Source organism: Mytilus galloprovincialis, chromosome 1, assembly GCF_965363235.1.
Source record: "Mytilus galloprovincialis chromosome 1, xbMytGall1.hap1.1, whole genome shotgun sequence".
In the NCBI taxonomy this organism is placed as follows: Eukaryota; Metazoa; Mollusca; class Bivalvia; order Mytilida; family Mytilidae; genus Mytilus; species Mytilus galloprovincialis.
The window spans coordinates 81,172,364-81,197,482 of record NC_134838.1 but is presented as its reverse complement, the minus strand read 5'-3'; the positions used below and the strand labels follow the sequence as shown (position 1 = coordinate 81,197,482).

At 31.5% G+C, this 25,119-nt stretch overlaps 1 protein-coding gene across 1 annotated transcript; it reads left to right on the top strand.

The window, feature by feature from the left end:
- The first annotated feature begins 12,656 nt into the window (after positions 1 to 12,656).
- On the top strand, positions 12,657 to 24,722 carry LOC143085584 (calcium-independent phospholipase A2-gamma-like). The gene is made up of 8 exons (XM_076262039.1): positions 12,657 to 12,816; positions 14,416 to 15,241; positions 15,653 to 15,804; positions 16,587 to 16,850; positions 18,514 to 18,574; positions 20,035 to 20,226; positions 20,959 to 21,154; positions 21,786 to 24,722. Exons 1-8 carry the CDS (start codon positions 12,797 to 12,799, stop codon positions 22,055 to 22,057), a joined length of 1,983 nt encoding a protein of 660 aa, XP_076118154.1. The 5' UTR covers positions 12,657 to 12,796; the 3' UTR covers positions 22,058 to 24,722.
- The last annotated feature ends 397 nt before the right edge of the window (positions 24,723 to 25,119 follow it).

The window sequence follows — 25,119 nt, the reverse complement described above, 5'->3', positions numbered from 1 at the left end:
AACATTGACTCTATATGAACTTTTACATTATGTTTATCATACTTTTATTCTTTTTACATGTATATATATATATAATTATTATTTTTATTTTATCAGTTCAGATGATGTTTCAAATTCAAGCTTTGGGACAAAGCTTAGTGAGGTTGAGGAAGAGTTGTTATAGAAAAATTATGAATTGCCAAAGACAAAATTTTAATATAACAGACCAAAACTTAAGTGAAAATTATTCAATTTTTACAATTTGAGTTAAAGTATTTTGAAGTTTAAATTTTATTTTATTTTCTAAAATTTCTCCTTACATAAGTTACATTATTTTTGGAATGTTAATTTTTGATAAAGAAGAATGACATACAACTTTAATATTTAGATTACGTAATTAAGACGGATAACAAAGAGACATGTAAGTGCTAAATTATTTACTTTGGATTATGTACCTTACATGTAAATTAAGGCTTTTTCCTATTACTCATGTGTGAAATTGTTTATAACACCTGTCACCCATGACTGGATTATTGACCAACCAGTGAAAATAGGTTGTGGTCAAGGGAGCTAAATTACAAGGTAATTTTTGATTGGTGAAAACAGGAGAAAGTTAAGAAATCAGTGATCATGTGACCACGCCCGCATGGAAACAATCTATGTTTTCAACGGTCACTTTGATTACTGATTTCAAATAATAAACATCAATATTTACTAGAACTTTCTCTTGTTTTACACCAGGTAAGTTGAAATATATTTTTTGTATTTTTTGTTTTATTTAAATTAAAGAGTTTAAATTACCCAGGGGTTTCATTATCTTTCATGTTGACTGGTACTTTTCACGTTTCTAGGTGGTACTTTTCAATTTATTCCATGAATATCTTATATAAAAATTTCTACATTTAGGCGGTACTTGTCAATAGCATAGGAGGGTAAAAGTACCGGGTACCGCCTCCTAATGAAAGGCCTGATTACCTTATATTTTTGGAAATGCTAACTAAAGTTAAAATTCATTTAAGAAATTCACTTAAATTATTTGTATATATTTTGTAAAGATTTTATTTGTTTCCATTGAGATTAATTATTTTTATGTTGGTTACGCTAAGGACGCGATGCTTTTTATTTATGTAAACAATTGGAAAACGTTTCAAGAATTTATTTAATTCAAATCTATTCTATGTTTAGAAACATTTAGTTAATTTTATAATAGTTATTTTTAAAAGTTTATTTAAAGTCCGGAAATATTTCATATTGTATCCGTAGTAACTTTTAAGTATTACAATGTCCAGGGGAGATAATTTGTAATTTTTATTTGCCGGGAGAAATGTCTTTTGTTGATAAAGCAATGATTATAGAGTTAGATCTAAAGCTAAATAACAAGGACATGAAACCTTATTTTCTACTTTATATTTCTGTAAGTTGTGTTTTATATTTTGTATATAGATTGCTTATTTAGTTCATAAATAGGTTTTGGAAAGCGACACTTGTCCGCAAGATTTCAGTTTGTTTACAAAATAGTTTGAACATTTTGAATTGACTTTTGAACTTATATTTAAATTGAATTTAGTTAATTTTATTGTATAACACTCATACACGGAACTCGTGACAGAAGTACATGTTGTTGCTAAGCAACATTGGTATATTCTTTATTTTAATATTTTGTAAAAAGAGTAAATACTGTTTAGAAATTATGCAAAGTTATATTACATACCAATTTATTCAGAAATAAATTGTATTTGGTATTAGATTTTATGCGATTAAATATAGAAATAGTTTGGCAAAGATTTTATTAATTTTAAAGGTTTATTATTTCCATAGCAACAAGTTATTATACAAAACATTTTAAATTAAGCATTCTTTTTAGTTGAAATGATTCGGTTTATTTAACATATTGCATTATGCATTAACCTGTGCGTTAAGTTTTGTAAAGCGGTTTCACTTGATAAAATATAGTTTGGGCAAGTTTTATTTAATTAGTTAAAATTTGCATAGAGTTATGTCCCTTAATTTAGTTCATTTGTGAAATTCTAAATTTATTATCAAGTGAGACTTGCTATTTTATTGTGTAAAATCTGTAGCACTTTGATTACTGATTTCAAATAATAAACATCAATATTTACTAGAACTTTCTCTTGTTTTACACCAGGCGCTAAAAGTCATCAGACACAGCACAGAAAGTCAGTACAACACGTACTTGGAGAGATGTTCCGAGAAAGTCCGGGAAATTATTACTGAGAATAATTCAAAAGTTTTTACAACAGTATATTTATAAAAAAAAAAAACAAAACATAAAATTATCATTGATATTTCATGACAATATTGAAATATGAGCCAACATTGTGCCAACAATATGCCAAGTTCTTATCTCCCCGTATTATACCACAGATTGTTTTATTTTTTTTTAGATATTATTTCAAAGTGCGAACCAAAAAATGTGCTCTTCATTCTCTTTATCTAATATTTTCAAATCTGTGTAGTCATTTAAATGTATTTATCTTAATGATTGAATAATTTTATGCACAAACAAAAAATACTTAAAACCAGCCCAAAAAAACAAATAAAATTTGAATATAGTTTCTGCAAGTTGTTAAAATTAATCACAATCCATGATCACAATTCAATCCAATCCAGCCACGTCTCAGTCATTACAGCTGAACAGACGTGCCGGGCCAGCTCTCCTTTACCCGCTATCTTCGATGAGGGTTTACAGTTAGATGAACAACGACATACTACTTAAGATGACAGAAACCAATCCATGCCGTACAGATAGACGTAGTAGTTGGCGTACCCGCGTTAACATGCACTCCAAAACCATTGTATCATGGGGAGTGTTATGCCGATTAACGTCCGAGGGCTGTATCCTAGGCTGTTGGGTGATACGACCTACAATTCACTGCCTCACGGCTTTGGTCCTGATAACGCTTCCTGTCATCTTTAGAACTACATCTACCAGTACTCACTCATCGAGGTTAGCGGGCTGCCAAGCTGACCAAACTGGCCCTGAAAGCAGCCGTTGTGAAGAAGTAAAATCCAAAATAGTCAAAAACCAAAAACAACTCACCAAAACTAAGATGGCGGCCTACATATTGCGACCTCCACTACTTGTTCCTAACCCATGGCATCAAAATATGATAAAGCTCACCAAACGCCTTCGGGCACCGAGCCGACCGTGCGAGGGCTGTATAGCCAGTCAAGGTCGTTAAACACCACCATATATATATATATAAATTAATCACACACTAAGTAATACCACACTCTCCACATGACAGCCGAGATTGACCTGCCAATATAATATACAATATATACTAGAGATAAATACTTCTTAATACATAACATGAAATGCATGTTTGACAGACTGAAGCCATCGTTGGCATACTGCTGTTCGACAAACATTGGTCCAACATAATTTTAAAACTAGACGACGTTGGTAGACTGTTGGCAAATAGTTGACATTGTTGACATTGTTGGCAGATTGTTGGCAAATAGTTAACCTTGTTGGCATACTGATGTTGGGCCAACTGAGGGCCGATGAGCAAAATGACGTTGGGCCAACTGAGGGCCGATGAGCAAAATGACGTTGGCCCAACATAGTTTTCCAACATTGGCCCAACAATGTTGCCAACAGAATGCCAATATTCGCCCAACACATGTTTGCTATCTGGGTACTTAATTGGGAAGATAAAGACGTTATAACCTTAAGATGAGTTCAAACAACGAAATATTTCATTTGTTTTGCACCCTGTTACTGTAATCATAGCAACCATAGTAACAGGATATGCATAACAGGATAATAATTACATTAGATGCATGTTTCATTATGATACTTTATTCTGTTTGGCTGCACATCACGTGTTATTCCGTAAGCAGTTGCATTGCTCAATACAACTTTTTATTCATGATAACACGTGTTCCAACAATAAAGTGCACAGGTGAATTAAATAAAATAATATATAAAATTCCTGTTTTCATGATCATAGCTAAAAAATGTAATTATAAGTATTGAATGCTTCTTTTTGTAACTTTATAGGGTTGTAAAAGCGTTGACCGTGCGTACATTTTTAGAATGAAGCTTATTATGATCCTTAGCCTAAGCAATGTGTTACTGTAATTTGAATTTTAAAATGACTGAGTGACGTCTTTACGGCGAACTGGTCAACTTCACCATAGCGAATCACATGACTTTGACATAATCAGTAAATACCAGCAAAAAATATCATATAAGCAAAGAATTGTCGCATAAAAAATAAATACACGGGAAATGGCAAAGTTCTCGAACATGTCGAAGTCTTGTCTGATTAATCCCATTAATCAGTTTACCGTGGCAAAAAAAAGGTTCAAACAAAGGGGGCGTACGACCCTCTATGCCCCCTCTGGATCCGCCACTGATTCCTACACCATTCAGAAATGATTGCATATTACAACATCAATAAAACAGCTCGTGAACTAGTTTAGACCGGGATAACCACAGGGCCGTAACTAGCCTCTTCTAATAATGAGGCAAAATTTATTGGCGAGGGGTCTGGGGGCCGCTTAAGGCACCAGAAGCTCTGAGAAAAATAACGCAAAATCGTGCATTCTGAGGGATTCCCGGACTCTTTCTGACATTGAAACGCAATTAATGTTTAGCTATTTTTCGACAATATTCTGGTCTCAAAGCAAAAACATAGATTCATTGAAATTTAAGACTTTTGGGTTTTATTGCCAACGTTAAAAGACCGATATGAAGAATAAAGCAAAAATCGTAATTCTCATAATCATTAATTATAATGGATCTGTCTGTCTGTCTGTTCTTGTCTTGTATTGTGCTTAGACTTTGTGATTTTTTTTTATGACTAGATTTAAATATAGTGACAGCACAGTATTATACTTTAATAATAATACTTTATTTCCGTAAGCAAATACAGCTTATTGGATTTACACAATATAAATATCCAATAGATAATATACAGCATAATATAACATTTATACACAAATTATACAAATTAATTAAAGAATTAAGCGGAGTATGACATATAGACATATTAAACTAAAAATAAACATTTGAATAACTAACCATTACGTGCTTTTTCTGCCAAAAATAAATATTTTCCAAGGTTGTTTAGCTCTTTGACATTTCTTACAGATAACAGTTGTACTAATTTAAAAGTAGATGGTCTCTCATAGTAATAACTCTTTATATATTTACATCTGATGTCGTTATATTTATCACATTCTAAAATAAAATGATATTCATCTTCAATAGCATTTTTATTACACATACTACACAAACGTTCATTTCTGGCTATACTATAGTATCTACCTGTTTCTATACATAGTGCATGAGCATTAATTCTATATCTAGTAATATAAGATCTATACAAACTGTTTAATGGCCGACTAAGGTAAAATTGCATAGTGTGACCATCGTGTAAATACTGATACAAAGTACATTTCGGCGAATTTTCAAAATATGATAAACCTTCAGATATATAATTATCTATTACTCTTTGTTTAAATTCACTCAAAAATAATTGACTGTTTCTAACTCTCTGTGAAAACCAAACATCACTAAAACCATATTTACATAATAAATCTCGTACTTTACAAGACCAATTTAGCTTGTCATTTGGCTTCACACAACTAGATTCGTACATATCATTATATACATGTTTTAAAATACAGTTCTCTGTGTCTAACAATCTCAACCAGTAGGTTACCATTTTCACATATCTATTTACATACAAGGGCACTCTGCCTAACTCAAAATATACCATGTTATTAACAGTTCCTTTTCTAACTTTTAAAATTCTTTTCATATAATACAAATGCAATTTTTCTATATCTTCGGCTTTATGAAAGCCCCAGACTTCACTGGCATAATTCATTATACTTGTAACATAAGTATCAAATAAAGATAGTAAAGTTTCTATATTAAAAAATTCATCATATGTTTTGCTAAGTAAGCTGAAAGTAGCTTTTCTACCCTGTTCAGTTAATGTCTTTTGTGTTAAAGAAAATATACCGTTATAATTAAACAATAAACCCAGGTAAACAAATTCATTACATACTTCTACTAATTTACCATTTAAATACCATTTTTCGTTATCTTTTATTTTACCTCTATTACGAAAAATAACAATTTTTGTCTTACTTAGATTTATATGTAACCCATACTGTGTTGAACACTCATTCACAGTATCTATCATTTTTTGTAACTCAATAACACTTTCACTAAAAAGAACTGTATCGTCTGCGTACATAAACAAATATAAATTTAACATTCTGACTTCATATGGCTCAATACCCTGTTTGATTAATTCTATTTCTATATCATTTACATAGAGCGAATATAAAAAAGGGGATAATGACTCCCCTTGCATCAATCCTGCGTTACAACTGAAAAATTCTGAAAACTGACCATCTAACTTAACACATGTTTTCAATTTAGAATACATAGATTTAATTAAACACAATAGATTACCAGTTATTCCACACTTTAGCATTTTTTGCCATAAAATAAGATGTGAAACGCTATCAAAAGCTTTAACATAATCAACAAAGCAACAATATAACCGTTTTCCTTTGCGTAAAGATTAAGCTATAACAGAATGAAGAGCAAAGATTGCGTCCCTTGTACCATATCCTGGAATGAAACCGAATTGCGCATCTGTCAAAATACTGTTTTCTTTACACCATTTCATCAATCTAGTATGTATCACCGATGTGAATAATTTTCCAACGTGAGAAACCAGTGATATTCCTCTATAGTTACCCGTATCATTCATCGAGCCCTTCTTGAATAGTGGTACTAATACACTAGTAACCCATACTTCTGGGAACCATCCTGTACATAATATAACATTAAAAAGCTTGCATAGTAACGGCAGAAGGACAGTTTTACATTCTTTAATAAATTCATTTAAAATATTGTCATATCCTGGTGCTTTTTCACGTTTTAGTTTCTTTACACATATGTCTATTTCTTGTTCTGTAAAGGGGCGATCTAATTCTGAATAAACCACATCATAGTTTTCATCATTTACTTGACCATCTATAATATTGTCTTTCGATACTAAGTTCTTGAAATGTGTGACAAAGTCATCTAATGTTAAATTACTATTAAGTGTTTTTCTTTTCCTTCTAAATTTTCTGTAAAAGTATTTTGGGTTGGTTCTTCTCATCGAACTAAACATATCTCCTCTCTGGGTTTTGTAACGTCTTTTTAAAGTATTTTCCATACGCTTAAACCTTTGTTTTGAAATGTTTAAGTAAAGTCTATTTTCCTCACTTCTACATAAATTAAACTGTGATAATGCTCGTTTGTAAGTCCGGTATAACTCTTTACATTCGTCACTTATCCACGGCTTATCTCGGTTAAAACCAGTTACTCCTAAATTTCGTTTTTTGCCGTTACAATAGTCACACTTAACAGTTTTTATCACTTCTCTTTTTGTGTATTTTTCTGTAATGTTTAAAAAAATGTCGTTCGTTTCAGCCACAATATCGTCAATATTGTCCGTTTCATTCATACTATTCACAAGATCGCTTATTTTATCTGCACTTGCACAAAGGTCTCTCTTTATATCATCTTTATACTCTTCATTCCAGTTATAGGTATTATATTTTATAATTTTACATGAACAAAAATCAGTCAATGATAATCCTTTCAGTTTGAAATCAATAATTACAGGAGCATGACATGAAAATGTATTAAAATTACCAATCATAAAATTATTTACTATAGAAAAAGATTCATGAGATAATAACACATAATCAATAACGCTACAACCATTTTTATTTTGAAATGTAAATTTACCGCTGCTTTTCCCGAACCGTCCATTACATACTCTAACCCCAGACGATTTACACAAGTCCAAAATCTTTCGACCAAAAGTGTTAGCAGGCTTTATCAGGTCGGGACCACTACCTTATATGGAAATGCATAAATTAGCATACTTATGTTCTCGCACATGTAATTGTTTATTTACATGTGACGCAAATTATTTTTACCTATATTTTTGACCAATCCACTAAATGAGTCACAATGCATGATGGACTACTACGTGTTTACAATCAACCAAGAACACGTGTTATTTACTGAAATACAACACATTTTTTCGTGCAATGCGGGATTCACAATTTCGCTTAGTTTTTCATTTTGTGTATCCTCATTTATAGTTCGTGATATAAAGTATTACTTCCATGCTCAGATTAACGAACAGTTGTTTCTATGCGAAGAAAAAAGGGTTTGAATTACCCGATATATAGCCATTAACATGTTTGATGATGGCACAGAGATTTCGTGTATTTGTCCAACAGAAGCAACGAAACAACAGCGAAAAAACACAATTACCCATGAGACAAACTTACTGGTGTAAAGTAAGCCGTCGATAACAGCCGGTGCTGATATTCAAGAGTACAGCAATGTTTGTATAGATAATTAAAGGCAAATGTGGGATCCTTGAATTTTGTGTTCGTAAAAAAGGCGAAGAAATATTTACATACATGGCAGTGTTAACAAATCTATAAGTATTTTTGTTGGTCACATTTCAGTATATGGCGACTTCCAAACTGTTTCATTTTGTTCGTTTTTTAACGGGCTCGGACATTTGCCACACTGAATAAAATCATTACAGCTGATTTCTTAAACCTGCAAAGTAAAACTTTGGTTGGCTTGCTTGATTTGTTTGTATAGTTGTTTATACAAGCTTTGAAAATAAGATTGACATCTTAAAACAATATATATATATATATAGGCATAGTTTAACTTGTATATTTTATATTTTGTACAATATACAAACAAAGCAAGCAAGCTAACCAAAGTTTTGCTCCACATGCATTAGGAAATAAGATGTAATGATTTTATCCATATGTATGTGCGACAAGGTGGAAAATTTGATATGTTTTGTGAAAATTGCAGCGTTGGATCTATAATAAAAAAGAAGATGTGGTATGATTGCCAATGAGACAGCTGTCCACAAGAGACCAAAATGACACAGAAATTAACATTTATAGATCACCGTACGGCCTTCAACAATGAGCAAAGCCCATACCGCATAGTCAGCTATAAAAGTCTCCGATATGACAATGTAAAACAATTCAAACGAGAAAACTAACGGCCTTAATTATAAAAAAAAAAAAAAAAAATGAACGAAAAACAAATATGTAACACATAAACAAACGACAACCACTGAAATACAGGCTCCTATACAATATATTTTTTTTGATGGGATAGATTTCTTGTCCTTTTATATATTTAATTGGGCCGTTTTTTTTTTGTTTTTTTTTTTTTTTTTGGATTGTTTTATACAAGTAATTTTTGGGTCATTAATAGCTTACTTTTCAGCATTGGACCTATGACTGCTTACTTTACTAAATTATGTCTTTGTTGGAAAGATGTCTCATTTGACACTCATACCTCATCTTCTTATTTCTATATGCAAAGCACGTTTTAGAAAAAAAAAAATGATAGGTAATATGGCACCCACTATGATCCAGAGACTTTTAATATTGGAGATATTTTACATATGTCAACAGGACAGCAGCCGAACGATAAAACCTCTGAGGTATATTTTGTGATAAAATTAGCAACAAACGGATATTATCGATGGATGAAACTATAAAAAATGTATTGAGCTATATACCGTCCCGCTCAGTGGCGGATCCAGGGGGGCGGGGGTTCCGGGGAATGGACCCCCTTTTTTTGGACGATCAGTGCATTTGGATGGGGACATGTAGTTGAAACCCCCTCCCCTTTTGTCCAGGGTTAGGATCCCCTTTTTAAAATGGCTGGACCCGCCCCTGCCGCTTTCATAACACTTCTTTTTATCATACTGAATAGTATGATGTTCTTACTATTAGTTCAGGTCCTGATAAAAAAAAAATACACATTCAGTACAGAAAGAAGTGTTTCAATGAAAGTTTCGTTTTTTTTCTAGGCAGAAATGATTTTGCAATGACATTATACAGGTTTAAAAGAACTCAAATGATTTTCTTACTGGACAGTGGTCACTTCATTGGATATTTCACTGTGTAATGTCGTGAAATTAATGCAGGTTCAATTCATAACAATGCACAAAACCGGTTCAACTACTTTTGCAAGGCGAAAAAGAAAGTCGAATCGTGAAGCCAATAAACAATATTTTTTTAATCTGAGCATGCAAATTGAAGATTATGTTATATATTTTACATTAAATATATTTGCAGAATAAAAACTTTGGTAATGAGAGTCCCAGACAATATATTAATTGATTGTTTTCCCACTAATTCCACGTGTTTTAAGTAGTAGTTTACTCGTAGTAGCCCACAATGCATTGTAGTTCATTGAGTCGATTGGTCAGTTTTTCAAGGCCATATTGGCCTTGTGTTTTGGAAATTACTATGCAAATATATTCTGACGTCAGAAAATCTAGAGGTCTCGACCTGTTTATGTCCTCCGTAGTTCGTTCACTAGGTGAATCAGGTGTGTAATCAATTAAACCACTTATATCACTTTGTAATTGAGTACTCAACAGATCATGCCCTATAAAGTCGTTTGCTTTACCAATTCGTCCATTCAGGTCACCAATTATAGCAATGTTACCTAATGCACCATAATGCTCTATATGTTCCTGTAAAACTTCAAATACGTCACAGTCATATTTGCGGTAAAATATATTTTTATCTGGTGGTACATATATAGCACATAAATATAAATCTTTTCAATTTTCGTACTATTGCTTATTTTCAACCATATCATACTGTCTGCACAACATTTTAAGACCTCAAGATACGAATTTAACCACTTTTTATGAAAAACAATAACACCGCCTCCATTACATTTCTTCCTTTGCACATAATTTTTTTCGTAACCTGCTATCTCAAATTCTTTTGGACATTTAACCCAACATTCGTTAAAACATAATATGTCATAATCAGCAATTTCATGTTGAAATTCGGCGTCGGCTAATTTTCTTATCAAACCTTTAGAGATGTTCCAAGAACATACTTTCAATGAATATTTAACGGTTTCTTTTCTGTTTATATTTGTATCATCCCCCGCTAATTCCTATTCATCGTATAAAACTCCCTCAACGAATAACTTGTCCCCAACCAAGTACGCAGTCTTTTTTTCTTTTCGTTTTTCCAACATTACCGGTATTAACTTTTTTCGTTTGGCTAACACTTCTTGTGGATATTGTGGACTAATTCCGAAATCTGACCCCTTTAGTCTTTTTGACGACTTTCGTACCATCTCGCGGTCACTGTACTTAGAAAATTTTACCACTATTGGCCTAGGTCTACTTTCTCCGACTTTTTTTTTACCCAGTCTGTACGCTTTTTCTAATTTAAGGTTCGCTTTGGCATTTTCAATTTTCAATGTTTGTTCACAGAAGTCTAAAATTATGTCTAAACAGTTTTCTTGTATGTTTTTCTTTCCTTCTCCGATATTACCTTCATCTACATTACCCTGAGCCCCGTTCGTCTCCATTTCTACATTGACTATTTTTTCTTCAATTGCAAAAAACAAAAGATTGTTACTCAAGTTTTGCGCCTCAACACCTGCTAATCTCTCCTTCACTGAATTACTGGTATTTTTTGATACTTCAAAACTTTTTGTCAGAGTTTGAATTTTAGCTATTATCGATTTGTGTTCATCTTTAATGTCTGACATAAATGCAGCACTATGTTCCAATACTAGTACTACTGAAGTCGACACTAGGAACCATCTTGATCCTGTTTAATGGTATTGATGGTTTTTTTTTTTTTTATTGTTAAAGACCCTCCAGCAACTTTGACTTATGATCATTAGTATTTTTTCTATGCATTGACTTTGTGTGTGATTAGGTTTCGTGCACATTTACTCCATATTCCTTTAGTTTCTGTTAAAGGGTCTGAACATGACTTAATGCAAGTTTAACCCTTCAATGTAAAGGGTCATATAGCAATACATTATTATTTTTTCCCAATTATTTGATACCGGGAAATTGGTGACCTTACTTTAATTTAAACTATGTCAGCTATCTAGTTTTATCTACCAAAAAAAAAAGAAAAAGCAGCCATTTTTGTATTCTTTGATATCAAGTTCAATTCCCCATGCAGAAACGACCATTTTTTTCTGTGTCTTGTAGCATCGTATATTCTTAAATTGTTTTCTCGCATAATATCTGGACATCGGTTGGCATGCAACATTGCAAAACCACACGTTTATAAATGAAAATGAACAGACAGACTATACTGTAGTCATAAAGTAAGACAATAAATGAACAAAAGACAAACCCGGGACACAGAAATACAAACAATAGACCATCAACTCTGAAAACTGAAAGTAAAATAGAATATGGATCACGAAAAACATACAGGAGCGACACCAGAGAATGAAGAGAACTTGCGTCTTGCTAGACATTTTCCGTGAAAACAATCTGATATTAAGACAATCTTTTGTTTCATTTTTTTTTTTTTTTTTTTGAAATTTCTAACATGAGGCATTTGCCTCATTTGCCGATATGTAGTTAAGGCCCTGAACCATTGACAATAAAAAGCACTAAAAATTATGTCCGTTCGTACAACTGATCGATTCTTATGTTATGTTTGGTTCTTGGTTATTACATTAGGAATTTGAACCAACTGTTTAGATTGGTCGAAGTTATGGGTGTGTGATCGTCTTATCGGATTTGTCCAATGAAATTCGTCAATACATTTTTATTGAGGTCATACCATAAACATTTCTGGAAACGTGATGAATATCAACGAACTATTAATGACGCATCATCAAAACATAAACAAACCATGTTTATGTTGACAAGACGTTGATTATTTTTTCGAATTCAGACAGTTAGAAAGCCAAATATATAGCATCATGACACAAATACAGCTTGGGTAATGTATAATATGTCAATAGAAATTAAATATTACTACAATTTTCACTTTTTTGTGCCATGTTTATCAACTTATGACCGGGTTAATCTGACATATTTTATAGGTTAGTCGGTCAATACTAAATGTAAGACAGATTGAAAACATTCAGTCATAATTTTGATATTTGAATTGTAATGTAATTGTATCATTGCATAAATATGTCATATAAATTGTTTGGACTTCATAATAGTATAGATATTCTGGTTAATAGCATTGTGTCTGTGATTAGCATAATGAAATATTTATATACAGCTGTAGTATCTAATTAATGTAGAGGATACTAGTACATTTGTACTACACTTCAAACACACAAGAAATTGTCTGAATTCTGACAGGAGGAAATATAAGTAGGAAAATCATCCCAAAAAGTCTTCAACAACTTTTTTACAACCAATTATGACTGTCATCAAAGTAAGAGAGTTAGCCTATAAAACCAGGTTTAATCCACCATTTTTAACATTTGAAAATGCCTGTACCAAGTCAGGAATATGACAGTTCTTGTCCATTTGTTTTTGATGTGGTTTGTTATTTGATTTTGCAATGTGATTATGGACTTTCCGAATTGATTTTCCTCTAAGTTCAGTATTTTTGTGATTTTATGATTTTACTTTAACACCATACACAAAGTTGTGGGCTGTACAGTGTACATGACTCAAAACGCTAACAATTTGAGACAGAAAAATTCAAACAGCAAAATATCAACAATCGTTTTTCTTGATAACTATAATCAATAGATTTGATAAATCTCGTGTCTAGTGTCATGCATACTGTCTCAATATGTAGAGGTCTGTCCTGTTGTAGAAAAAACTAATTATGGATACAAACAAAACCTATTAACCTATGTAAACACAAATACTTATTTTATCTTTTCATTCTGTTATTTTCATCAATCTTTGATTTTTTGTTAATATAGAATGTTAAAAATTTAAAAGTAATCAATGTCTCTGTAATAATCAAGTGATGTTACTGTAATACATGAAGATGAAGTTCCTGTATCATGTTTATCATGTTTATATGTACAAATAGTTTCCACACAAGAGATACATATTCCCATCATTTTCACTGTATGGAATCTTATCTAAAATACTAGTATACATGTGGCTTGCATTTTAATAAGGTTTGTATTGAACTGACCATGCTGACTGATAGAGGTACTGTTCATTTGTATATATGAGAAATGTAAGAAGACTATTTATTTAAATAAAACTCTTTGTCAAATTTCCTTTTATGATTTGCACTAATGAGCTAATTTTGTTTCTTTTAGTAGTTTAATTGTATCTGATAAATGATTTATTTGGCTTTTTCAATACAATGTAGCTATATAGGACTCCAAATGCATTAAAGGAAAAATATATTGGTATTTACTTCAAGTTGAGAATGGAAATTAGGAATGTGTCAAAGAGACAAAACCACCCAAGAGTAGAAAAGATGTGTATGTAATATTCTAAGAAGCCAACTATTTATTAATGTAACACACTAACATTTCAAACTTTTGTATAATTCTATATCAGGCACCCATTTACATGGTTGAGATTCTATATTTTTTGTTTTGTTTTGTAGCATGGCTGCTGCTTATAGGAATAGCCTTATAAGGACCAGATTGTTTGATGGTCAAGGATGTTCATCTCAAAAGTGGATTCACACTACAGACAATAGAGAATCGTCTAATCTCCAGACCATTAAGAGGAATTACTCTGGTAGTGATGGGGATGGAGGTACCAATAGTAAGGGAGACAACTCACATCCTGTAACTAAAATTAAAAACAATGTCAGCTGGATGATGAATAGCATCAAAGTTCCACAGATAACCATTCCTGATTGGAGGAAATTTGCACCGGAAGAAATGAATTTAACAGAAAGTGTCAGAAAAAATAAAGATAAAATTGTAGATAGTTTAGTTCTTAAAAAACAACAGTTTAAAAAGTTTCAAATGACAAAGAAACAGAAGTCAGACGAAACAAATTCAAGCACACCTTCTGAGCCAAAATCTGATGCTTTTTCTTCTCATATTCAAGAATACAATGACAGCATTGTATCATTCTATGACACTTCAAATTTGAATGGTGAGAGTCAGACTGTCATAAAAGTAAAAGTCAATGAAGAAGATATTCCTCCAGTAACAAAAGCTGACAGTAAAGTTGATGAAGCATGGTTATCAAGAATTGTAGGTCTAGGTTTCTTTTCAAGTGCACCCACCAGTGAGGCGCAAGACAGTAAACCAGTGGTGAGAAAGGATTTTGTGTCCAAAGCTTCGATAGATAGCAGAACAAAAGGATTGGTACATAATCTAAAACAGGCCTCATCACAAGTATCAAAGCTGAAGAGGACTGAGGACTTGTGTACACATCTCATTCAGTTTCCCGATTCCAGAACCACTGCCATGAAGGTTAGTGAAATAATTTAAAATTTCATGGTGTTTCAGACAAAAACCATAAAACAATTTGTGATCCATGAATATAAATGTGAGGCTAAAGATACCAAATGGTAACATGCATTAAAATTCATGTTATTATGATAAAATAAAGCACATACACATGTACTGGAATGTACCATTGTATTCTGTATAAAGAACACTTTTTTGACCTGATTTGATTATATTTTTGCATTATTTTTTTTGTCACTTATTCTTTCATATTAATCTTTAAAAGTTCCTTTAAGGACATTTAAGATATTAGAAATGATAAGTAATGTCAGTAGATAACAGACAAAGAGATTTCAATATAGATATAGTTCTTATGAACGCTGTCTTTATAATACTATATACAAAATGTATATTTATTTATAAATATAATTGCAGGAGAAATGTTTACCTACCTTATTAAGACTGCACAAGACAAAACACAGACAACTGAAAGCTGAGGTGTCACAAGCCCTATCTCTGGTTGGGTATGTTCACCCTCCTAAAGGAAAAGGTGTAAGAGTTCTTTCTATTGATGGTGGTGGTACAAGGTAAGTGTTGAAGGCAGAAGTCTCAAAGGTTTTGTTTTCTGATTAAAACACTCACATCTTATAAAAAAGAGGATGTAGTATGATTGTGAATGAGACAACTCCCCAAAAGCATGAAAAGAGACCAAATGACACAGAAATTAACAACTAGAGATCACTGTATGGCCTTCAACAATGAGCAAAGCCCATACCACATGGTCGGCTATCAAAGACCCAAAGATGACAAATGTTAAACAATTCAAATAAGAAAACTAATGCCTAATTTACATGTATGTACAAAATAATGAAAGAAAAACAAATTATGTAACACATCAACACTGACAACCCCTGAATTTCATGCCCTTTCCTTGGGACAGGACATTTGATATCAAGCTCCATGTGAGCATGCTATACATTTGTACCATGTGGTGGGTTTTCACACCCATCTCTCATCAATAAAACTCAATTGAAATAGTGGGTGTATATTTTTAGCAATATGCAAACCTCCAATAACAACACAATCATGACTAAATTTTGATATATTTTTTTCCATTTCCATCCTCATTTTTTTGTCTTAACCAAGTGTTATGAAACTTAAAGACAATGTTTACAACCATAAAACACAGACTAAGTTTAAATTGAGGTGGTGTCACTATGGCAGTTCTCTATGTATGTCCCTTCATATTGTTATATGCAAGCTTTATGGGCATCATGTGTGTTCATTCTTCATTTATTTTAGATGAATATATATACGTATAGAAGTTTTATAAATTTAACATTTCAGAACATTAAATGATATTTTTCAGAGGGGTCATAGCATTACAAACATTAAAGATGATTCAAGAACAGTGTAAGACAGATATTACCAAGTGTTTTGACTATGTGTGTGGAACTAGTCAGGGAGCCATTCTGGCCTGTCTTATATTTTTGTTAAAAGTTCCTCTAGTAGAGGCTGAAGAACGTTACATGGAATTTAGTCAAATGTTCAACAGAAATGCAGTATATGGCACTGGTAAACTGGTTTGGGAACAAGCTTTTTATGACACTGATTTGTGGGAAAAGATCCTCAAGTAAGTACCAATTTCTCTTCATAAAAACAGGGATGATTCCAGTATATAGTTTAGAGCCGCTTAGCATCCCTTAAATCGGGCAGCGGCCCCAAAAAAATGTACATGAAAATGAATTCCCAATTCAGGAAAATAAAATAAAAATCGATATATCTGGAAAAGTTTCTATCACCATATAAGGCAACTATAATTTTTCATAGTTTGTTGTCAAAACGTTTTAAAATATGGATAAGAATGCTGTTTACGATCGGATTTTATTAACAACGATTTAACTATGACAACATGTGGCAAATGATTTTAGCAGCCGAATTCAATTGTTTAATATGTTATTGGAGTATTCGATCTTGTAAAAGAAGATCGCCCATCAGGTTGATAAAAATGGGTGTCAAAGCAGACCTCGGCAGAGAGCAAATTCAAATTTTGATATAACATTGATGGATTCAGTTTAATGGGCGCCAATCTCGTAAAAGCAGATCGCCCAGCAGAGCCGGTTATATAATATGATGAAAATTTGTTTTGTAAAAGAAATTATTTCCTCAAAAGACAAAAGTTTGAGCGTTTTTTGAAAATAATGTTCATGATAGACCATTCATGAAATACGATGTCATCATTATGGAACTATTTCAAAAGTTTTGAACATGATCCAAATAATTTTATAAAGAACACTGGTTCAATACTTTAAATATCTTATCAATTAAGTATATGAAATTTTGTAATTGCTTTTCTGAATTCGACAATTGACCAGTTCAATTTGAAATCCATTTGAATCAAGGTAAATTTATAAAGATGACCTGCTGTTGAAAACATACTGGATGAATGATTTTTTCAGTGGTTTATGTTAGCTGAAATATTTGTTCTTGTAATAAGCCTGGGTAACTATTGCTAAGATGATATACTAGTGCATCATGTTCAATGATATTCATGTAATAACAGTAGCCCATCCAGAATTATTCAAAATGTTACAACTTACATGAACAACAGTGTACAGGTTAAACTTAATAATATACATGTACATTTTCCGTTTTTACAGGAAAATAATGTTGTTTCGTCTTAGATTTTATGCTTAAAAAAATCCCAATAAGAATACAAATTCCCAATTTGATGTTCAAGGTACCCATTTGAAAACACCTGGAATCATCCCTGAAAAAGTTATTTTTGAGTGGATATATTTTTTACAATTTGATTTCTATATCATCTGATTAAAGCTGTTGTTTCAGTGTTATAGGTTTTGGTACTGTTAAACTGGATAAGATCTATCTGCATACATTGATTGGCTGGCTAATATAGAGTCGAGTTACTTAATCTGTGCACTTATTAATACTGCTTCCATTTGATTCAAGTTATGATGAACAAACATGTTTTTTTGCAATATAACTGTTTGTTAAGTTGTGTTCCAAATATCTGCAGTTTGATTATTAGAAAAAACCAGCTCCCCTTATCCTGTGGCATTTGTGTCCCAACAAAACAACCCTTGTCGTCAAATTAATTGAAAAGTTTAAGGTTTATTGTTTTATTAAGAGCAAAAAATGAAATAAGTTAGATAGGAAGAGAATTGAGTAAGAAAACTATTTCCTTGATAGAAATAAAACAAGAACCTTTCAATGATTTTGGACATAGAAATATATGATTGATGCCTCTACATACGATTGTACTTTATCTATTGTAGGATGAATTTCTCTGAAGATAAGACGATGGCTGACTGTGCTAAGGATGATACCTGTCCAAAGGTAGATAACTGTTATACTACAATCTCTTTACTCTACCATCTATTTATCTGTCCATTGTCTTCGGTAACTTTTGTAACAAATTGAAATACAATGAAACTCTGCTTAATTTTACATTTAATTTTGAGACCCATATGCATGATATTGAGTTTTACTGTAATAATCAATTTTAAAATCAGCTTGGCAGACATTTCCTGTCTAAATAAAATTTTGAATATTTATTATACACAATAGTGTTGCTGGATTTAAATTATTATACCCCCGCTTTAAAAAAGGGGGGTATACTATTTTACCTCTGTCTGTCCGTCCATCAGTCCGTCAGTCCGTCCATCAGTCCGTCCGTCAGTCAGTCCGTCCCATGAAACTTTCGTCACATTTTTCTCAGGAACTACACATCCACCCTTTCTGTAATTTGGTATCAACATTTATATATGTCAGCCATACCGTGTGATGCGTTTTCAGATTCATCACTTGACAACTTCCTATTTACCGAACACTTGTCTGATTTTACACATGATAGCCAAGTTGAAAATTTTCGTCACATTTTTCTCAGGAACTACAATACAAGGATTTCTGAAATTTGGTTTCAGGATTTATATAAGTCAGCTATACCGTGTGATGCGTTTTCAGATTCATCACTCGACAACTTCCTGTTTACCGAACACTTGTATGATTTTACACATGATAGCCAAGTTGAAAATTTTCGTCACATTTTTCTCAGGAACTACAATACAAGGATTTCTGAAATTTGGTTTCAGGATTTATATAAGTCAGCTATACCATGTGATGCGTTTTCAGATTCATCACTCGACAATTTCCTGTTTACCGAACACTTGTATGATTTTACACATGATAGCCAAGTTGAAAATTTTCGTCACATTTTTCTCAGGAACTACAATACAAGGATTTCTGAAATTTGGTTTCAGGATTTATATAAGTCAGCTATACCGTGTGATGCGTTTTCAGATTCATCACTCGACAACTTCCTGTTTACCGAACACTTGCATATTTTTACACTATTAATATTATCCATCATCAGTGAGCAGTAGCTCGCAGTTTCACTTGTTCCATTTGCTTTAATAATTGGTCTGTTTGAAAAATTATATGGGGACGTTGAAACATTGAAACTTATACAACAAATTAAAACAACTACATGTATCCAATAACTCTCATCTTGTAAAAAGGATCAAACATGATTCGACAGAAAATTAAATAATATTTTCATGAAACCTGTTTGGAAATCACTCTGTAATACTGGGACCATGATTATTCATCTTCAAACAAAGGGTTCACTCAAAACTATCACAAAGCGATGACATTTTTCTTACATGTTTTGAAACATCATAAACCTTTTCCTTGGTATTTATACATAGTTTCTTTTTTATTTACTCAGCTATGCACATATGTTCCTTTATAATAAACATTTTTGTCAAAAGTAATAATATCAATATTTTATGTTACAGGTATCAGCCATCTCCTGTCTATTGAATGTTCCTAAGATGAAGAGTTTCATGTTCCGTACTTACAACCTTCCACCTGGAGTGTATTCCCATTATCCTGGTAATTGTAAACATAAAGTATGGGAAGCCATCAGAGCCTCTTCTGCTGCTCCTGTTTACTTAAAAGAATTTGTACTTGGAGACTTTATACATCAGGTAACTTATTCTCACCATTCCAACAGAAAATTTCAAAATGTTCTTGAAGTGTAATATCATGGCAATAAGATCATTTATATGGTCATAGTACAAATGATTTGGATGAGTGAATTAAAAAAGTGCTCAGATGTGCAGTCACAACTTTAAAAAAAATGAGAGAGAAAAGTTATTGAACTAGAAGTCTTGTCAAAATCAAAATTAAAAATGTAAAAAAGTCAGTGAGCTTAAAAAAAACCCACAACTTCTTATTTAAAAAAAAAAAAAAAAATTGTCCAATTATAGCATTATTACTATTATCTCAAAAACTATTAACAGATTTACAGATACTGGTTAAAAAAAAGTCCAGCATGAATACAGGATCTCCAACGAAGTCACATTACCTTAAATGTCAACTGACTGACTTTGTTACAAAGTTCTTAATCTTTAAAACTGGAAAACCAATTAATATCAAATTTGACAAGAATGATTCTTGGTGTTTCAGAATTGAGTTCATGAATAACATTACACTCTATCTGATAATCAACCATTGCAGCTACCATGACTAAAACACAAGTCTAAAATTGGAAGAAATAATTATTTAAAAAGAAAAGATTTATGTTCTGCTTAGTTTCTCATCATAGTAAAATTTTATTATTTTTACAGCAAATGAAGTCTTTACATTTTTCATGCTTACAAAAAAATGGAATAACTTTGAATTGTTAATTTAAAATATATTCTTACTGATCTTTGCAGGATGGTGGATTAATGGCCAACAATCCAGCTGCTATTGCGGTGTCTGAATGTAAGCTGTTATGGCCTGATGAGCCAATTCAGTGTGTTATTTCCCTTGGAAATGGACGTTTTGAACCCAATTTAGAAATCACACCAAGTAAAAATGCTGTAAAAGAAAAAGTGGCCAAAATTATAGATGCAGCTACAAATACAGAAGGTAATTTAATGTTCATGTTGTGATGTTATTGTCTTATATTTTAGAATTACATTTATATATTGTGTACAGCATTAATTCCCATGTTGTAATAGTTTGTTGCAAAATAGCTTCATTTGATTATTTGTGAAATATTAATTCACAGTTCTTCTTATATGAAAATTCTCCAACTGAGTTATTAGGAAGCAAGACTAATGATGTCCAATGATAATATGGAAATGTAATCTAACTGAAATCTGTGTATTGTTTTACAGAGGCCATGTACACTTTCCACATATTTTACATCTGTTATTCCTCAGTCTTGTGAATTATGTACATCTGAGGATTATGATGAAATTTAAATGGATTTGTTCAAAAGCTTAAGATACTTTGCTAACATTATATCAAGAGAATTTACAAATGTTTGAAAGTATCATTATAAAACACAAGTAAAATTTGAATTTGTCATATTTTTCACATATCATGCATATGTTGGGCTTGTATTACACTTTCTAATTTTTATCCAAAAAATTCTCATCTGTGTCTTCTGCACATTTTTTTGGCATTTTGTCAGTCAAGACTCCCAAAAAGTTTTTTTCACAATTTTTACTTACAACATATACAACATTAATTTAACAATGTCTTATCCTTTCAGTTGTCCACACAATACTCCAAGACTTATTGCCAACTTCAACATACTACCGTTTTAATCCTTACATGTCAGAAGACATCCGATTGGATGAGAAAAGGACAGAGAAACTTATACAAATGCAACAAGACACTGAAATGTATTTACGTAAAAATGAATTTAAACTGAAATGTGCTACTGAACAATTACTGAAACAAAGACAGCCACACCAACAAGCATTAGATTACATTAAACTGAAAGCCGATTCTTCTTTTTTTGCTGATTCTAAAATATTATGAGAAGCAAAAAAATTATAGCATTATCTGTGATAAACTAGTCAGATACTTTTGATGGGATTTTAATTTATAATAAACTCAGTCTATAAGAAGTCTTTCTATTTCAGTTTAGTTGTAAAGAATGTATATTACTCTATCATTTCTAAAATACGTTTTTATTTTACATCAGTTGTATGATATAAGATAGAAAAGGAACAAACAAGTTTTTAATAGAATGCATTTATTAATATTTTTTCAAACTTTTTTTTTCTGCAGTGTTTAAACTTATGACAAGAATTTTAGATGGTAAATATGTTATCATCATAAAATTAATGATTCAAAGAAAATGTTGTTTTATGGGATTTAATAGAGATATAGGCCATTGTACTCTCTGTTATTATATATCTTGTATAATATTTTATTCCAGTTTTATGGGATCAAAAGCTGACTTTTTATGTTATGATTCAGTTAAGAATTAAGTATGAATTGTGACATCTAGATGTAGTCATACAAAGTGAAAATATATGAATCTTATCTCTTTTTAATGAATTAAGTTTATATGAAATCTGTATTTCTTAATCCCAACACTTTTTCAGGTTGACTGACACAATTTCAGTGTACCTTGGCCTGTCTTGTGAAATTTTTAAGTCATTGTGCATAGTCCAAATTGTGTTTTCATGAAGTGCTTTTTTGTGTAATATTTTGTTTTTTTTATTGATTTTATATTATTATATACGATAAAATTTTTGTCTTGTTGATATTAATTTATAGTATGTATTTTTTTCTTACTAAGGCATTACTATTTCGCGGGAGGAAATCACATTTCACTAGAAATTTTCAAAAACTGCAACAATTTTGGTTTTAGTTATCTTATGTCTAGTTTTATGGAAAATTTAGCATAAAGACCCCCTATGAACTTTTATAAGAATATAAAGGCATGCAATTAGAACATGATAATGATTATTTATGACTTTGGTCCAAAAATATGACAGATAAAGAGTTTTATTTACACAGTATTTTCAACATGTACAGATGTATAGGTTGCTATTGCAGACTTTCACCTCGTTATAAAAATATCATAATTTCATTTTCATTCCTATTGGTGCTTGTAATTCATGCTGAATGGTAAAGGATGTTGCATTAAATTTTACTTTTTTTTTTAATTTGGGTGTGGATTATTCATGAGAGCTTGCCTTTTGTGCAGTAAAGATGTTTGCTTCAATGTTAGCATTTAGAGATATTGCTACATTGTATTTAGAAGAAAAGTATGAATTGATAATCGTTTGTTTTTAAAAAACATTGTTTGTTTTTTTTTTTGGTTTTTTTTTTTGTCTGAATACTATGCAGTTTGCAGCATTTTTATTTTTTCAAAATCTTATTTACAAAATTGCATTATTTCATAAATACTATGCAAATAAAACGAGGGTTTTATAGTTTGATTGCTTTTTACAGTCTTGGACATTAATCATTTTAAATACATGATCGGTTGATGAATTGTTTATTTATCTGGTCTTATTTGTGTAGTGCTAAGTTGAATATTCATTCATTTATGCAAATCAGTACTATACCATGTTTGACATTTTAACAAGGTAATGAATTGAATTATCTCCCCTTTTTCTATTCTTTTCTTAAATCAGTTTTAAAGATACATTTTAATGCATTATTTTTACCATGCCAAGGATACTGTTTATTATATTTTGATTTCTTTGTTTTCTTTGGAGATGAAACAATACTTGCATGGACAAATAAGCAATGTTACTGTGCATTATTGAATTGCAAGCATAATTGTCTAAGACCACTGATATATAAAAATTCATAAAATATCACCATTCTTCTGTAAAATTTATAATTTGTTGAACAACTTTTATGATTTTCATTACTTTAATAATATTTGACTATAACAACTGTTTCTCTTCATTCTGTGTGTAATTTTAAAAAAAAAAAAGATCTGATCAGTTAGAATACATTTTGATAAACTGCATGTTGAATAAATCTGCCTGGTGTAAAGTTTGCCATTTAGAACATTTCACTCAACATTGAACTGTTAGAGAAACACATTTGACAATTAACATTAATATTTATTCACTCTTCATTAATTTTTTTTAATTTTAAGATGTACAGAATACCTTAAATTTTAAAGTTCAAAAGATTTAACTATCTTTAGTGAATAAATATCTTAAACAACAGGGTTGTATGGTAGAACTTAGGTATTTGTATGGATCACTGGCGAATCCAGAACTTTTCCTAAGGGGGGCTCCAGTCATTCCTTAATGATTCCCTATATAATCAACCAAATTTTTCCCATGAAAGGGGGCCAGGGCCCCCCCTGGATCCGCCTATGTGGATGCCGACATTCACCTTAATCAGTTGATGCTAGATACATTAGTCATTTATCATGTTGTTACACAGAGACTTGATTTTCATTTTAATCTGATTAAAAGTCATGTTTTGAAGAAAAATTTGTCTTCTATTTGTTTTTAAGTGCTGCTTATTTAAGATATTAGAGGGGGGAAATGTAGTTATGCTACTTTTGTCTTAACAAAATAAAGTTGCAAATGTTGGACAGCCGACATGAAATTAATTCCTCATATGCTATTTATAACTTATTTTTTTTCTGTTTTTTGAAATTAATTGTTACTTATTATACTTATACTTGTTTATTGTTTATGAATAAATGTGGACATGTGAATTAATCTTTGTTTTTTAATGTCTTGCCTCAACTTTTGTTGCAGTATGCAAGACTTCAGTATTACTTTCCACAGGCAGTGTGAACTGTTTGTATATAACTTGATATTTCAGCAGGTAGAAGAACTGGATGCTTGATATCTTGTATGTAGATAACTTGTTCCGAAGTTGTTTCTGTCATATGTCCATTGTCCTTGGCCTCATTTTCATGGTTAAGCAACTGCTTAAAAAAAAATCTTATTTTTTTTTCGTCACTTGAATATCTCTAATTATGAGTAATAGGGTTGCTATATCGGTTGGTTCCATTGTCTACATGTCTGGCAGACAGGGTTCACCTGACCTCAAACTTATTTCATGGATCAATGATCAAGGGTTTAGTTACATGATTAGGTACATGTATG